The sequence below is a fragment of the Coregonus clupeaformis genome, chromosome 20 (assembly GCF_020615455.1).
Source record: "Coregonus clupeaformis isolate EN_2021a chromosome 20, ASM2061545v1, whole genome shotgun sequence".
NCBI classification, from domain to species: domain Eukaryota; kingdom Metazoa; phylum Chordata; class Actinopteri; order Salmoniformes; family Salmonidae; genus Coregonus; species Coregonus clupeaformis.
This window is the reverse complement of record NC_059211.1, coordinates 50,001,693-50,019,944: the sequence shown is the minus strand read 5'-3', so window position 1 is coordinate 50,019,944 and position 18,252 is coordinate 50,001,693. Positions and strand designations below refer to the sequence as shown.

The 18,252-nt window shown below is 38.4% G+C and overlaps 1 protein-coding gene across 2 annotated transcripts in view; it reads left to right on the top strand.

The window, feature by feature from the left end:
- Window positions 1–9,733, top strand: part of LOC121534076 (complement factor H) — a 28,199-nt gene extending 18,466 nt beyond the window's left edge. Inside the window, exons 14-17 of one of the 2 annotated variants that reach the window (XM_041840527.2) lie at window positions 7,711–7,884; window positions 7,986–8,186; window positions 8,437–8,476; window positions 9,125–9,733. In XM_041840527.2, coding sequence (XP_041696461.1) covers window positions 7,711–7,884; window positions 7,986–8,186; window positions 8,437–8,453 — 392 coding nt within the window. In that variant the 3' untranslated portion in view covers window positions 8,454–8,476; window positions 9,125–9,733. The remainder of the gene's footprint in view (window positions 1–7,710; window positions 7,885–7,985; window positions 8,187–8,436; window positions 8,477–9,124) is intronic. The other variant, XM_041840528.2, reaches the window with a different exon arrangement.
- Window positions 9,734–18,252: the final 8,519 nt, after the last annotated feature.

The following is an 18,252-nucleotide window of genomic DNA, read 5'->3' as shown; positions in this document are numbered from 1 at the left end:
GTATTATCATGGTACTGTATTATTCTGTATTATCATGATACTGCATTATCATGATATTGTACTGTATTATCTTGGTACTGTATTATCATTGCACTGTATTATTTTAATGTATTATCATGGTATTGTATTATCATGGTACTGTATTAACATGATACTGTATTATCGTTGAACTGTATTATCATGGTACTGTAATGTATTATAATTCTACTGTATTATCATTATACTGTACTGTATTATCCTAGTACTGTACTTTATTATTATGGTACTTAACTGTATTATCATGGAACTGTATTATCATGGCACTGTATTATTATGATACACTATTATCATGGTACTGTACATTTTGTAATGCTTTATAATAACAATATGCCATTTAGCAGACGCTTTTATCCAAAGTGACTTACAGTCATGTGTGCATACATTTTTACGTATGGGTGGTCCCAGGGATCGAACCCACTACCCTGGCGTTACAAGTGCCATGCTCTACCAATTGAGCTACAGCTTTATCATATACAGTTGAAGTCGGAAGTTTACATACACCTTACCAAAATACATTTAAACTCAGTTTTTCACAATTCCTGACATTTAATCCTAGAAAAAAATCCCTGTTTTAGGTCAGTTAGGATCACCATTTTATTTTAACAATGTGAAATGTCAGAATAATAGTAGAGAGAATGATTTATTTCAGTTTTTATTTCTTTCATCACGTTCCCAGTGGATCAAAAGTTTACATACGCTCAATTAGTATTTGGTAGCATTGCCTTTAAATTGTTTAACTTGGGTCAAATGTTTTGGGTAGCCTTCCACAAGCTTCCCACAATAAGTTGGGTGAATTTTGGCCCATTCCTCCTGACAGATCTGGTGTAACTGAGTCATGTTTGTAGGCCTCCTTGCCTCCTTTTTCAGTTCTGCCCACACATTTTCTATAGGATTGAGGTCAGGGCTTTGTGATGGCCACTCCAAAACCTTGACTTTGTTGTCCTTAAGCCATTTTGCCACAACTTGGGGTCATTGTCCATTTGGAAGACGCATTTCCGACCAAGCTTTAACTTCCTGACTGATGTCTTGAGATGTTGCTTCAATATATCCCCCCCAAAATTCTTCCTCATGATGCCATCTATTTAGTGAAGTGCACCAGTGCCTCCTGCAGCAAAGCACCCCCACAACATGATGCTGCCACCCCCGTGCTTCACGGTTGGGATGGGGTTCTTCGGCTTGCAAGCATCCCCCTTTTCCCTCCAAACATAAAGATGGTCATTATGGCCAAACAGTTCTATTTTTGTTTCATCAGACCAGAGGACATTTCTTTGTTCCCATGTGCAGTTGCAAACCGTAGTCTGGCTTTTTTATGGCGGTTTTGGAGCAGTGGCTTCTTCCTTGCTGAGCGGCCTTTCATGTTATGTCAATATAGGACAAGTTTTACTGTGGATATAGATACTTTTGTACCTGTTTCCTCCAGCATATTCACAAGGTCCTTTGCTGTTGTTCTGGGATTGATTTGCACTTTTCGCACCAAAGTACGTTCATCTCTAGGAGACAGAACGCATCTCCATCCTGAGCGGTATGACACCTGCTCCCAAGGATGAACCAGATTTGTGGAGGTCTACAATTTTTTTCTGAGGTCTTGGCTGATTTCTTTTTGATTTTCCCATGATGTCAAGCAAAGAGGCACTGAGTTTGAAGGTAAGCCTTGAAATACATCCAAAGGTACACCTCCAATTGACTCAAATTATGTCAATTAGCCTATCAGAAGCTTCTAAAGCCATGACATCATTTTCTGGAATTTCCCAAGCTGTTTAAAGGCACAGTCAACTTAGTGTATGTAAACTTCTGTCCCACTGGAATTGTGATACAGTCAATTACAGTGCCTTGCAAAAGTTTTCATCCCCCTTGGCGTTTTTCCTATGTTGTTGCATTACAACCTATAATTTAAATGGATTTTTATTTGGATTTCATGTACTGAACATAGACAAAATAGTCAAAATTGGTGAAGTGGAATTCAAAAAATAACTTGTTTCAAAAAATTCAAAAAATAAATAACGGAAAAGTGGTGTTGTCACACCCTGGCTCTGGGACTCTATATGTTGAGCCAGGGTGTGTTCATTCTATGTGTTCTGTTTCTATGTTGGGTGTTCTAGGTTGTGTTTTTCTATGTTGGCCTGAGTGACTCCCAATCAGAGGCAACGAGTGTCAGCTGTTGGCGGGTTGTCTCTGATTGGGAGCCATATTTAAACTGTCTGTTTTCCTTTTGTGTTTGTGGGTTCTTGTTCCGTGTTCGGTCATTGTCACCGTGGACTTCACGAGTCGTTTGTTGTTTTGTTTTCGTGCTTTATTTAATAAATCACCATGTTCGTTCAACACGCTGCGCATTGGTCTACTTCTCTCCCTGACGATCGTGACAGGTGTGTGCATATGTATTCACCCCCTTTGCTATGAAGCCCCTAAATACGATCTGGTGCAACCAATTACCTTCAGAAGTCACATAATTAGTTAAATAAAGTCCACCTGTGTTCAATCTAAGTGTCACATGATCTGTCACATGATCTCAGTATATATACACCTGTTCTGAAAGGACCCAGAGTCTGCAACCCCACTAAGCAAGGGGCACCACCAAGCAAGCGGCACCATGAAGACCAAGGAGCTCTCCAAACAGGTCAGGGACAAAGTTGTGGAGAAGTACAGATCAGGGTTGGGTTATAAAAAAAATATCTGAAACTTTGAACATCCCACGGAGCACCATTAAATCCATTATTAAAAAATTGATAGAATATGGCACCAAAACAAACCTGCCAAGAGAGGGCCGCCCACCAAAACTCATGGACCAGGCAAGGAGGGCATTAATCAGAGAGGCAACAAAGAGACCAAAGATAACCCTGAAGGAGCTGCAAAGCTCCACAGCGGAGATTGGAGTATCTGTCCATATGACCACTTTAAGCCATACACTCCACAGAGCTGGGCTTTACGGAAGAGTGTAAAATTTAACTTTTTGGCCATCAAGGAAATGCTATGTCTGGCGCAAACCCAACACTTCTCATCACCCTGAGAACACCATCCCCACAGTGAAGCATGGTGGTGGCAGCATCATGCTGTGGGGATGTTTTTCATCGGCAGAGACTGGGAAACTGGTCAGAATTGAAGGAATGATGGATGGAGCTAAATACAGGGAAATTCTTGAGGGAAACCTGTTTCAGTCTTCCAGAGATTTGAGACTTGGACGGAGGTTCACCTTCCAGCAGGACAATGACCCTAAGCATACTGCTAAAGCAACACTCGAGTGGTTTAAGGGGAAACATTTAAATGTCTTGGAATGGCCTAGTCAAAGCCCAGACCTCAATCCAATTTAGAATCTGTGGTATGACTTAAAGATTGCTGTACACCAGCGGAACCCATCCAACTTGAAGGAGCTGGAGCAGTTTTGCCTTGAAGAATGGGCAGAAATCCCATTATAGAGACATACCCCAAGAGACTTGCAGCTGTAATTGCTGCAAAAGGTGGCTCTACAAAGTATTGACTTTGGGGGGGGGGGTGAATAGTTATGCACGCTCAAGTTTTCTGTTTTTTTGTCTTATTTCTTGTTTGTTTCACCCAAAAAAATATTTTGCATATTCAAAGTGGCAGGCATGTTGTGTAAATGAAATGATACAAACCCCCAAAAAATCAATTTTAATTCCAGGTTGTAAGGCAACAAAATAGGAAAAATGCCAAGGGGGGTGAATACTTTCGCAAGCCACTGTATAAGTGAAATAATCTGTCTGTAAACAATTGTTGGAAAAATTACTTGTGTCATGCACAAAGTAGATGTCCTAACCGACTTGACAAAACTATAGTTTGTTAACAAGAAATTGGTGTAGTGTTTGAAAAATGAGTTTTAATGACTCCAACCTAAGTGTATGTAAACTTCCGACTTCAACTGTAGCTACAATTGGATTGCTATTTTCACACAGTAGCCCATATTAAACAGTTTATTTCTTTATTATTTTATCATTAAACATTTATTTTATTGCATTATAACTATATACACAGTACCAGTCAAAAGTTTGGACACACCTACTCATTCAATTTTTTTATTTTTTATTTTTTTTATACACTATAGAATAATAATGAGGACATCAAAACTGTGAAATAACACATATGGAATCATGAAGTAACCAAAAAAAGTGTTAAATAAATTAAAATATATGTTATATTTTAGATTCTTCAAAGTAGCCACCGTTTGCCTTGATGACAGCTTTGCACACTCTTGTCATTCTCTCAACCAGCTTCACCTGGAATGCTTTTCCAACAGTCTTGAAGGAGTTCCCACATATGCTGAGCACTTGTTGGTTCCTTTTCCTTCACCCTGCAGTCTAACTCATCCCAAACCATCTCAATTGGGTTGAGGTTGGGGGATTGTGGAGGCCAGCTCATCTGATGCAGCACTCCATCACTCTCCTTGGTCAAATAGCCTTAAACAGCCCGGAGGTGTGTTGGGTCATTGTCCTGTTGAAAAACAAATGATAGTTCCACTAAGTGCAAACCAGATGGGATGGCGTATCGCTGCAGAATGCTGTGGTAGCCATGCTGGTTAAGTGTGCCTTGAATTCTAAATAAATCACTGACAGTGTCACCAGCAAAGCACCCCAACACCATCACACCTCCTCCTCCATGCTTCACGGTGGGAACCACACATGCAGAGATCATCCGTTCACCTACTATGCGTCTCACAAAGACATGGCGATTGGAACCAAAAATCTCAAATTTGGACTCATCAGACCAAAGGACAGATTTCCACCGGTCTAATGTCCATTGCTCGTGCTTCTTGGCCCAAGCAAGTCTTTTTTTCTTATTGGTGTCCTTTAGTAGTGGTTTCTTTGCAGCAATTCGACCATGAAGGCCTGATTCACACAGTCTCCTCTGAACAGTTGATGTTGAGATGTGTCTGTTACTTGAACTCTGTGAAGCATTTATTTGGGCTTCCATTTTTGAGTCTGGTAACTCTAATGAACATATCCTCTGCAGCAGAGATAAGTCTGGGTCTTCCTTTCCTTTGGATGTCCTCATGAGGGCCAGTTTCATCATAGCGCTTTATGGTTTTTGCGACTCCACTTGAAGAAACTTTCAAAGTTCTTGAAATCCTCTGGATTGACTGACCTTCATGTCTTAAAGTAATGAAGGACTGTCGTTTCCCTTTGCTTATTTGAGCTTTTTTTGCCATAATATTGACTTGGTATTTTACCAAATAGGGCTATCTTCTGTATACCAGCCCTACCTTGTCAGAACACAACTCATCGCATTAAGAAGGAAAGAAATTACACAAATTAACTTTTAACAAGGCACACCTGTTAATTGAAATGCATTCCAGGTGACTACCTCATGAAGCTGGTTGAGAGAATGCCAAGAGTGTGCAAAGCTGTTATCAAGGCAAAGGGTGGTGTCACGATCGTTACATGATGCGGACCAAGGCACAGCGTGATAAGCGTACATTCTTTATTAGTACACACACGAACCAAAACAACAAACGAAACGATACGTGAAGTCCTAGGTTATACACAAAACCTTACGGAACAAGATCCCACCACCTAACCTGCCAAAAGGCTGCCTAAGTATGGTCCCCAATCAGAGACAACGAGCTACAGCTGTCTCTGATTGGGAACCACCCTGGCCAACATAGAAACTAAACAATCTAGAACAAAACATAGAAAACTATAACATAGAAAATCCACACCCTGGCTCAACATTTAATAGTCCCCAGAGCCAGGGCGTGACAGGTGGATACTTTAAAGAATCTCAAATATAAAATATATTTTGATTTGTTGAACACTTTTTTGGTTACTACATGATTCCATGTGTTATTTCATAGTTTTGATGTCTTCACTATTATCCTACAATGTAGAAAATAGTCAAAATAAAGAAAATCCTTGGAATGAGTTGATGTGTCCAAACCTTTGACTGGTACTGTATATATTTATGTATTTTAGGGGTAGATCAGCAGATAGATTGTGGCTTCTATGAATGTAATTGTCTGCATCATTTCCAATGTGGCCTGTGGAATGTTGTCCCACTCCTCTTCAATGGCTGTGCGAAGTTAATGGATATTGGCAGGAACTGGCATCCCAAACATGCTCAATGGGTGACATGTCTTGTGAGTATGCGGGTCACGGAAGAACTGGGACATTTTCAGCTTCAAGCAATTGTGTACAGATCCTTGCGACATGGGGCCGTGCATTATCATGCTGAAACATGAGGTGATGGTAGTGGATGAATGGCATGACAATGGGCTTCATTATCTCGTTGAGGAATCTCTGTATATTCTAATTTCCATCGATAAAATGCAAATGTCTTAATTGTTCGTAGCTTATGCCTGCCCATACCATAACCCCACCGCCACCATGGGGCGCTCTGTTCACAACGTTGACATCAGCAAACCGCTCGCCCACACGACACCATACAAGTGGTCTGCGGTTGTGAGGCCGGTTGGACGTACTGCTAAATTCTCTAAAACAACATGATGGCTTATGGTAGAGAAATGAACGTCCGATTGTCTGGCAACAGCTCTGATGGACATTCCTGCAGTCAGCATGCCAATTGCATGCTCCCTCAAAACTTGAGACATCTGCAGCGTTGTGTTGTGTGACAAAACTGCACATTTTAGAATGGACTTTTATTGTCCCCAGCACAAGGTGCACCTGTGTAATGAGCATGCTGTTTAATCAGCTTATTGATATGCCACACCTGTCAGGTGGATGGATTATCTTTGCAAAGGAGAAATGCTCACTAACAGGGATGTAAACAAATTTGTGTTCAATATTTCAGAGAAATTAAATTTTTTGTGTTCATGGGGGGAAATAATGATATTTCATTTCAGCTCATGAAACATGGGACCAACACTTCACATGTTGTGTTTATATTTTTGTTCAGTGTATTTAAAAAAAAAAATTCCACTAACCCTATCACCCTTCCCCTAATTGGAGTAAACTAATGGACAACAACAAACGAGGGCATTGCGTTCATCCACCTCTGGCCTGCTGGCTCCCCTTCCTCTGCGGAAGCATAGTTCCCGCTCAGCCCAGTCAAAACTGTTCGCTGCTCTGTTCGCTGCTCTGGCACCCCAATGGTGGAAAAAGCTCCCTCACGACGCCAGGACAGCGGAGTCACTCACCACCTTCCGGAGACATTTGAAACCCCACCTCTTTAAGGAATACCTGGGATAGGATAAAGTAATCCTTCTACCCCCCACCCCCAAAAAAAATATAAATAAATAAATAAATAAATATATAAACAAAAAATATATATATATTGTAAAGTGGTTATCCCACTAGCTATAGGGTGAATGCACCAATGTGTAAGTCGCTCTGGATAAGAGCGTCTGCTAAATGACGTAAATGTAAATGTAAATGACAACAATAATTAGGCTTCTACTTCCAGCTTACATACTATATACATTTTACGGACACAGTATATTTTACATTAGTTAGCTATTTTCACACAGTAGCCAACGTTATACTGCTTTTTACCTAAAAGATACGGTGAGGACAAAGAGAGCCCAGCGAGTTGAGAGGGTGAGAAATGATGACCTGTTTGAAGAGGAGATCTTCATATTTAGTGAACCGGATTTAGAAGGGAAAATGTGGACCATGTTGACCACAGCTTTTCATTAATTTCCCCAAATTCTTCACAATGTTGCAGATAAATTGAAATGTATGATTGATATGTATTTCCTGTTTAATCTAGCAAGCTGTCTAGATCCCCCTCATATTTATAATGGAGATTACACCAAGGAAAATAAAGATGCTGAAGGCGTTTTTAAAGATGTGTCCTACAGATGTAACTTACACTACACACTGAGTTTCAAAGGCAGCATCAGATGTCTGAATGGAGTATGGGAGGCCCCTCCACAATGCTTTCGTAAGAACATTATTTTCATCCAGTATGACCCGATCATGTGTTTGAAACCTGGCTCAAGTATTGCTGATTTTATGTTACTTATTTTTATTTTATTTTATCAGGGCCTTGTGAGATTCACACATTTGATCCAAAGCACAATCTACAGGATTTGTCCAAAATAAGTTATGTTCCTCACAAGGACCAAATAGCTATCAAATGCAAAAACGGATATTACCATGAATGGGGATTAATTAATAATAAAAAAGAAATTAAGTTGGAGTGCAGTGATGGAAAAATAACATATTTGGACCACCCACCTATATGTAAGTGCTATGATGTAAAGTCAAACATACATCCAGGATATCAGTGTCATGTGGTGATTCTATATATGGAATGCATAAGTCCAGGATGCCATGTGATGTATCTGTTGTTGATTACAGTAATTCAATTTGATATACATTTTGATTGAAATACCAATTTTACATGAAAACCTTTGGTTTGCTGCAATGATGCGATTCTGTGTAACATTCCTACTGTATAAACATATCGATTACATTTTTTGATTGATTTTAGGCAGCAATCAAGGTTAAGGTGAGAGATCGTGACAATATGGGTAAGTTAACATATGTGCTCATTTTGAAGAAAGTCATACCCTTAATTTACACAAACCTGTAGGGGGACTGAAGGCAGAGCAAACGTCTAAAATCAACTATAAACAGTAGTATGAACAGTATTATAAACAGTATTATATACAGTATTATAAACAGTATTATAAACAGTAGTATGAACAGTATTATATACAGTATTATAAACAGTAGTATGAACAGTACTATAAACAGTATTATAAACAGTATTATAAACAGTAGTATGAACAGTATTATAAACAGTATTATAAACAGTAGTATAAACAGTATTATAAACAGTATTATATACAGTATTATAAACAGTAGTATGAACAGTATTATAAACAGTATTATATACAGTATTATAAACAGTAGTATGAACAGTATTATAAACAGTAGTATGAACAGTATTATATAAACAGTAGTATGAACAGTATTATATACAGTATTATAAACAGTAGTATGAACAGTATTATAAACAGTAGTATGAACAGTATTATATAAACAGTATTATAAACAGTAGTATGAACAGTATAATACACAGTCCTGACATCATTAAACACTGTCTCTATAGTAGTAGTGATCAGCACTATTACTCCAGACACTGATTATCCTGTCATGTGATTTCATTCCTACAGATATCTGACAGAGTCATGATGTTCCGTCCATCAAATTCAAGAATCCTTACAAAGCCTTCTTTATGTGCAAGGAGAAGACCTTTTTGCTTTTGTGGTTTCTTTTTCGCTTGTTTAAGTTAGGTTTAGAAAAAATGTGAGCCATCCAGTTATGAAATACGTGTAGGTGTCTCTTTTTTTTACATTTGACATTGTATCATCATTGTAACAAAATAACAGTATATTTCTAATCATATCAGTCTTAGCTTCACTATAATAACAGTTCAGCTATCTAAAGCTAGACTAAAATGGTAAATTAGTACAAAGAGATGTGATTGTGTGAATATCCTCCTAACAAGTTTATAAATTGCCTGGCTGGGCTGATGATACTGTGGATTGCGCATTTCAACGTCATATATTTAGCCGGTGGTAACTTGTGGAATTGACACCGGCTGGAATGCGGTTTTAACCAATCAGCATTCAGGATTAGACCCACCCGTTGTATAATATGTGAATGTCCTCCTGTATCTCCCAGCTGTGTGATTCATTATCTGAAGGTTTAATATAAATGAACAACTGATGTTATGATTGTGATTGACCTTATCAAGGAAGACAATAAAGTTGTCAAAAAGAGATGACGTGTTGTCTCCATGAGTCTTTACAAGGCTACAGCATAACAGAATAAGATGATTTACAGCTGTTATCCTAACAAACACACATGCAGTATTAAAGCTGACTGAAGCTATTTCTCAGGTCAGTATCACTGTTCCATAGATCGCTTTGTAAATCAGTTTTGTCTCTTAACATCCACCTATAGCTACTTTCGCAGGTGAACAGTATATATTCTCCAGTGTCTCAGAATAGTGTCAGTAATGACATGTCTCAGTTGTAAATTGTTTTTTTTATTTGTATTTAATTTGTTTTACTTCTTGCCAAGAGTGATCTCAGCTTACTGGAAGTGATGGTAACTGTCTTGTTGGACAAACATATCAATAAATAACCCCTGTGTCACGGATCCCTCCGAGGCTGCCTCCTCTCCTTGTTCGGGCAGGCTTCGGCGTTCATCGTCACCTGCCTTCTAGCCACTGCCGCTCCTCTGTTCATCATTCCATTTGTTTTGTCTTGTTTTTACACACACCTGGTACATATCCCCTCATCAGTGTCTGTATAAGTATTCCCTCTGCTCCCCATGTCTGTGTGTTATTGTTACTTTGTGGAGGTATCACTAGCGCGGTTGAGCAAGTTTGTTATTTTTATCGCCGGGAATATTTACCCGTGTATGTTTGGTTCCCAGTATGCATTTAAGTCGCACTGGGATCGTATTTTCGCATTGCTGCAGACTACCTTATTGGGCTGAATAAAGCATATTCCTTCTTAACACTCCTGCACCGACTCCGTTCATCCCATCGCTATACCCTGTCAGTAGTTCGCTCCAATGATTGTCAGATTCATGGTGTTTCATGATTGTCCAACATTAAATAAAGTGCCTCTGTTTCTAATTTACTAATCAACTCTTTAGTTCATCTGGGAATTGTATTATCAAGTATTTCTTTCAATATTGAAGCAGCCAGACAATATCTATTAAAATGTTTTTCAACTACATCATCGTCACTGAGTGAACACTAAGGCAGGAATATTGACCTTCAATTCTTATATGCAAGAAAACGTTTAATGTTATGTTATGAATGTTTGGTTTAGTTGTTAGGCTAATATTGGACAAACCCTGGCATGCTCTCAAGGTGTAGCAATTGATTTTGGCCCTCCCCTGTTGCCCCTGGAAAACATTACTTGATGGGAAACAGTGATATTGGTTTACTGCAACAAACATGCTGAAGGCCATGTCCGTAAGACAGTTAACTAGATGTATATAAGGGTTATGTTAGTACGGTATTTTTTGTTCAACATCTTTTGTGATTCAATAATGACCATACAAATGTGTTAATGAAGTCTATCAGCATTGCATTATTTGATAACTGTAGCCCTCAATGTCTTTCTAGCTCTAAACCTACAGTGTGCACATCAGAATATTGTAGATACAGTATGTCTCTATATTATGTAGCTAAAACAATATTTGCAACACTAGTGGAAGACCAAGTATAGTATAGTATAGTATAGTATACCAAGTATCGTGGATATATTTCAACATACTTCAAATTAAAATCATTAAAATATAAATGCGTTGTTTAGCACAATTAATAATAGACTGAACCGACACATTTCCTACATTGAGCATTTTAACAACAACTGTACGATATTCCTCTGTCTCTTTACCGCAGTACAGGTTTGATTGAATTCTATATATTGGAGTATTCCAGTATTTTTGGTCAGTCCACCTGGACAGTGGTTCTCTTCAGTGCTCCCTGGGGACTGGAACTCTATAGACAAACATTAACTTTGGGATAGACAGTGGCGGTGTCCGAATATCCATACTTGTGTCCTAAATATTAGGCCGTTTGAGTAGGTGAAAAAATTAAGTTTAATAGTATGCAGCATTTTGAAAATCGAGTGTACTTTAAATGCCAGGATGTCATACTCATGTTGGCTTTGACAACAGCTGATCAATTAGATATGGGGATGTGCTACTGAAATCAACGAATAGCGGGAAACAATGCATTCGCACATGACGCAATCTCGGCATGCAAAAAGAGAATGTTTTATAGTATGCAAAAAACTTTTTATTGTAGTATCTGAGGAATTATGACTTTGCTAACGTTTTCAAATGGAACCTGAGAGGAGGTTTATTCAGCTTAGAGGGAGCATCTGGGGAGCAGTTTTAGAGGGACACCATAGAACAGAGGAAGTCTGTTGTGTGGAGACAGGTGATTGGTCTGTATGGGAAACCACCCACAGCAGGGTAAAGATTATAAATACTTGGTTGAGACAAAGGAGAGCAGAATAATCATATTTGAGATGGGCCGATTATTCTCCGGGTATCTGCAGGTATCTGTAAATCGACGCTGTAACCCTTTGTTATGAATAAACCTTTATGATGAAAATACAGCGTCAGCGGTTCTCCTTGATCACACAGCATAATTAGCAACGTTTTCTCGACACAACATTATCAAGAAGGGTTTAAATGCCAGGATGTTTAGTAGAATTAGATAAACACTTTTCCACCATACATGGGAAGATGTGGGCTTCGAATGATCGGCCCTAGTTCTCTTCATGTAGCCAAACAACAAAACTAAGCTACTTAATTGGGAAGATGCTGAATATCGAAGCTTCTGAGGTGTTCAAATGTAGGCTAAGTAGTTTTTGTTCTCCTTAAAATGATCACAAGTATTGCATCGTAGGCTACATCTTTGAAAACATTTCTGTTTTCTCATTGAAAAGTTTTTATTGTTCTCCTGGCCTTCATCAGGGCTTTTAAACTAAATACTAAAACATCTATTGATTTCTGAATGTTTCGGCACTGGGGACTCGGGATTTGGCTGCGTTATTGATGTCATGTTAATCAGGCTTTTTGATTTTAACATATGGTTTGTTTTAGTTTTTTAGGTTAGGATAGCTATTTATCTAATTTACGGATCAATCCTTAGCAGTCATTCTGATCTCGATCCCAATGATCAGTGCTTTACTTTATTATGTTGTGTCAAGCGATTCCAAATTTGCAATGCACCCGACTGTCCACATTTTACTGTGCAAAAGCCTTTTGATTTGAACATTTGCAAAATGATGGTGTGTGTGTACTAGGCTATTTGATTTAATTTATAGATGTTACAGCACACTGTAAAAAGTAATTGCTTAACTCATTAAAGAAATTGAGTAGTGGCTACTCAAACATCTCTAACGGTCAGTAGAACTCAAATCATAAAAGTGGACCTAACTCAGATGTCAATAAGATCTGTTATCACTTAATGTTTTTGAGGATTTGTAACAAATATTAAGGTATAGAGTAAATATAATTTTTGTATATGTGTTCTGCTACTCTAAAGCTGAGTTTTTACAAGTTATGATTATTTAATATTTTAAAGTCAGTCTAACATTTATTAAATAAGCCGTTCTTACTTGATTCTATTATGTTTTAAATATTAACTTAAAATAATAAAGTAGTAGTCAGACAAATTGATGTACAGCTTAAGTAAAAACACAGATTTATCTGATGTATCTGTGTTGTGCTGATATAGAATTATGACGTTTTTGGAAGTTATGAATACTTAATAATGCCACGTGGCTCTGTTTTTAGAGGATTGTGGGTAATTCAAAATGTTTGACTTCATGAAACTTTTACACAATGTTTTATGCATGTTTGAAGAAAGAAAAATATATTTATATAAAAATAGTATTAAGCAGTTTGTTGTGCTATGAGGTGTAATTGATCAGGATGTCAAAATAGGATATCAAAACTGTCGGACAAATTGACATTCAATAATGAGACAAGCCATTCCCCCATCAACAAGGTAATGTGCACCACTCTAAATGACAGAGACTAATGCAGCATTTTGTAATACTTATAGCTGACATTTTAGTTACTTAGCAGAAGCACTTAACCAGAGCAATTAGGGTTAAGTGCCTTGCTCAAGGGCATATCGACAGATTTTTCACCTAGTCGGCTTGGGGATTAGAACCAACGACCTTTCGGTTACTGGCACAATGCTCTTAACCACTAAGCTACCTGCCGCCCCTATAGAGCTACAGCTCTACCTCCAGTTACTGCTAGAGGAATGAGCACTGTTCTCAACAATGGCTGCTAAGGTGGGTTAAAATGACAAATCATCAAATACATAAAACAATGTTAAACATTAAGATACGACCACTGAACATTACTAGTCAGAACTACTTCCTACTGTAACTAGAAACAAATTACTAATGAAGGCTAATAATTTAATTAAAAGGGACCCTACATTATTATGTTCACTACAACAAATATTCATGTTCAAGTAACTTCTATCGTTATAGTTCAGAATACATAATGCAACGTAGTGTCAAAAAGTTAATAAAACACAAAACATTTAAAAAATATTACTATATGGGTGGTGATATCACTTTATTACTTTAAGTATGAACACTGAAATACTTTGAGTTGGGTTACTCCAATGGTTCTAGGCAACTGGTTTCCACAAAAGAATATAGTAAGCAGAACTAACTACTTTTGACTGCGTACATTGGTTTCACTAATAAATATGTTGAAATGGAACCAATTAATCTGTTTCTGTCTTCAGTCCTTTTTAAATAGGATAGATGGGATATATGAGATATGGTATAGGTTGAATGTGATAGAACTAATAAATACAGTGTGTTAGCATGAGGTCCTGGCCATGTTAAGGAGGATGTACAGTGCAATCGGAAAGTATTCAGACCCCTTGACTTTTTCCAAAATGTTTTACAGTACAGCCTTATTCTAAAATTGATTAAATAATTTTTTTCCCCTCATCAATCTACACACAATACCCCATAATGACAAAGCAATAACATGTTTTTAGAATGTTGGCAAATGTATAAAACAAAACTGACATATCACATTTACATAAGTATTCAGACCCTTTACTCTGTACTTTGTTGAAGTGCCTTTGGCAGCGATTATAGCCTCAAGTCTTCTTGGATATGACGTTACAAGCTTGACACACCTGGATTTGGGGAGTTATTCCCATTCTCTGCAGATCATCTCAAGCTCTGTCAGGTTGGATGGGGAGCGTCGTTGCACAGCTATTTTCAGGTCTCTCCAGAGATGTTCGATCGGGTTCAATTCCGGGCTCTGGCTGGGCCACTCAAGGACATTCAGAGATTTGTCCCGAAGCCACTCCTGCGTTGTCTTGGCTGTGTGCTTAGGGTCGTTGTCCTGTTGGAAGGTGAACCGTCGCCCCAGTCTGAGGTCCCGAGCACTCTGGAGTAGGTTTTCATCAAGGATCTCTCTGTACTTTGCTCCGTTCATCTTTCCATCGATCCTGCCTAGTCTCCCAGTCCCTGCCGCTGAAAAACATCCCCACAGCATGATGCTCCCACCACCATGCTTCACCGTAGGGATGGTGCCAGCTTTCCTCCAGACGTGACGCTTGGCATTCAGGCCAAAATAGTTCAATCTTGGTTTCATCAGACCAGAGAATGTTGTTTCTCATGGTCTGAGATTCTTTAGGTGCCTTTTGGCAAACTCCAAGCGGGCTGTCATGTGCCTTTTACTGAGGAGTGGCTTCCATCTGACCACTCTACCATAAAGGCCTGATTGGTGGAGTGCTGCAGAGATGGTTGTCCTTCTGGAAGATTCTCCCATCTCCACAGATGAACTCTGGAGCTCTGTCAGAGTGACCATCGGGTTCTTGGTCACCTCCCTGACCAAGGCCCTTCTTCCCCGATTGCTCAGTTTGGCCGGGCGGCCAGCTCTAGGAAGAGTCTTGGTGCTTCCAAACTTCTTCCATTTCTGTTTTTTATTTTTAATACATTTGCACACATTTTTTAAAACCTGTTTTGGCTGTGTCATTATGGGGTATTGTGTGTAGATGTATGAGGAAAATGTTTCATTTAATCCATTTTAGAAAAAGGCTGTAACGTAACAAAATGTGGAAAAAGTCAAGGGGTCTGAATACTTTCCGAATGCACTGTTTGTTGAAATTGAACCAATCATCTGTTTCTGTCTTCAGTCCTTTTTAAATAGGATAGATGGGCTATATGAGATATGGTATAGGTTGAATGTGACAGTCTGCTTATAACCAGCCTTAGTAGGCCTATAACTCCATTCCTATTATATTCAGAGTTTAGATAACTTAACTGAAGTGGAAATGAGCTTTTATCAGGCTAACAAGCCTTTCTGTTGATTTTGGAAAAATCCACCCGCGCTTTTTGACTGGACTTCAAGATTATATCATCAACTTCATGAAAATGCGGTCATTTAAAATATGTATGAAATTATATTAGTATTTTTGGATTCCTTGACTTCTACAAAATTCCTTTTATGAAGGTTTTCATTTTCGTTTTTCTATGTTTTGCCCATATGTGGAAGTGAAAATGGCATCATAGTTTCTCAGCGCATTGGGTTGTACTTTTGAGTCTCTGGTACTGTAGTTGGTTGCACTTTGAAAGTTCAAACATGCTGTGATTCACCTGCAGAGTACTGTAAGCCTCAGGGTGCAGACACGAGAATGCTGCTGATTCCTGATAGAGAGCGTTATGAAAATGGGGACCAAATAGATTATGTATACCTTATCAGCCCTAACACAGGCTCAAGAGGAAAAGCAACTTGCAATAATGGAGGTTGGGATGAGACAACTCCTTTTCATCTGTTTTGTCCAATCCTAAACATGCATGCAGAATATTTCATGCAATCCTATCACGTTTTCTGTATTAGTAGGGTTTGGGTTAGACCATGTTGACCACAGCTTTTCTTTAATATTCCTCAAACTCCAAACTTGGGACATAAAATCTTGCAGATTGATTGAAATATATGAGTCATATATATCCCCCCCCTCCTGTTGATAATGGAGATCACAATGTCAAAGCGAGAGATGGTGAAGGCGTTATTAGAGAGGTTTCCTACCAATGTAACTTGGATTATACACTGAGTTTCACAGGCAGCATCAGATGTTTGAATGGAAGACCGCTCCAAAGTGCTTATGTAAGAACATTATTTTCATCTAGTATAAACATATCATGAAACACATGGCTCAAGTATTGCTGCTATAATGTTACTATTTAATTTCCACCAGGGCCTTGTGAGTTTCACATTTTTGATGCGGAGTACCATCTACAGGATTTACCCCAAATAATGTACATGAAGCACGGTGAAAAAAAGACTCTTCAATGCAAACATGGAAATGACCATAAATAAGCACCTGAAAGCAATATAACTGAAATGTAGGTGGAGTGTAATGATGGAGGGATAAACTATCCATTTCCAAAGTGCATTGATAAGAAAACATTTCCTCTTCATAGTATCTCTTTAAATCACTGCACACCTTCTTCAACAAAACCAGGAGAGAGGTTGAGAAAGGTGAAATACCAACTTTGAACAGAGCTGTTTGAAGAGGAGATTTTTACGTTTTGTGAAACATATTTAGAAGGGGAAATGTGGACCATGTTGACCACAGCTTTTTCTCATATTTCTTATTGAGGACATACAGATGAAGGGTCTTAATTTCAGCCAGATTGCAACAGCAGTAAAATAATCCTGCAGCAACAGGAAATGTGAATTATTATGTGGAATATAATTAATGAACATTTTTGTAGGGGTTGATACATTTTCCACAAGGGCAAATTAAGTCTGAAATTTCAAAGTGGAAATTACTAACTTTAGAAACCTTTTAAAAATCAAATACACTACAAGTTTGCATTTCCTGCTGTACAGGAAAATTCTTAGCAACAAAAGAGTGATCAAATTAAAATCCTACATCTGTACATAAGAACATTATCTTCATCCAGTATGAACATATCAAGTGTATGAAAAGTATTTCTGGTTTCATGTAGCTTTTTCTGGTTTTATGTTACAACAGCACCTTGTGAGATGCACAGATTCAATCCACATTACAATATAGAGGATCCAACCAAGAAAGATTCTGTTGAGCTGAGCATAATACCAAAAATAATCTTCATACAAAGATGGATTTTACCATAAATATAGACAATGGATTCAAAGGAATAAAATACATTGGGGTGGAATGTGTCTTTCATTCATGGTTAAAATCTGGCTTTAAATGACAACCTTTGTAGGTTGATGGCTTTTTGCAAATTTCAAATACCTACAATGTTTTATGCAACGTGATTACATTGATAAAGCCAGTTGGTGTAAAACAGGAAATTAGATTATGTGTGTCACGCCCTGGCTCTGGGGACACTGTTATGTTGAGCCAGGGTGTGTAATTCTATGTATTCTATTGCTATGTTGGGAGTTCTAGTTTGTATTTCTATGTTGGCCTGAGTGACTCCCAATCAGAGGCAACGAGTGTCAGCTGGTGCTGGTTGTCTCTGATTGGGAGCCATATTTAAACTGTCTGTCTTTCCCTTTGTGTTTGTGGGTTCTTGTTTCTAGTCTGTTAGTGTTAGACTGTGAACTGTCACGTTATCTTATCTTGTTTTGTTGTTTTGATCGTGTCACTAAATAAAGAGTATGTTTGCCTGCAACGCTGCGCCTTGGTCCTCATCTGTTCTGGACGATCGTGACAGAAGAACCCACCAAGACAGGATCAAGCAGCGTGAAGAGCAGAGAGGTTGGTCTATGGAGCAGT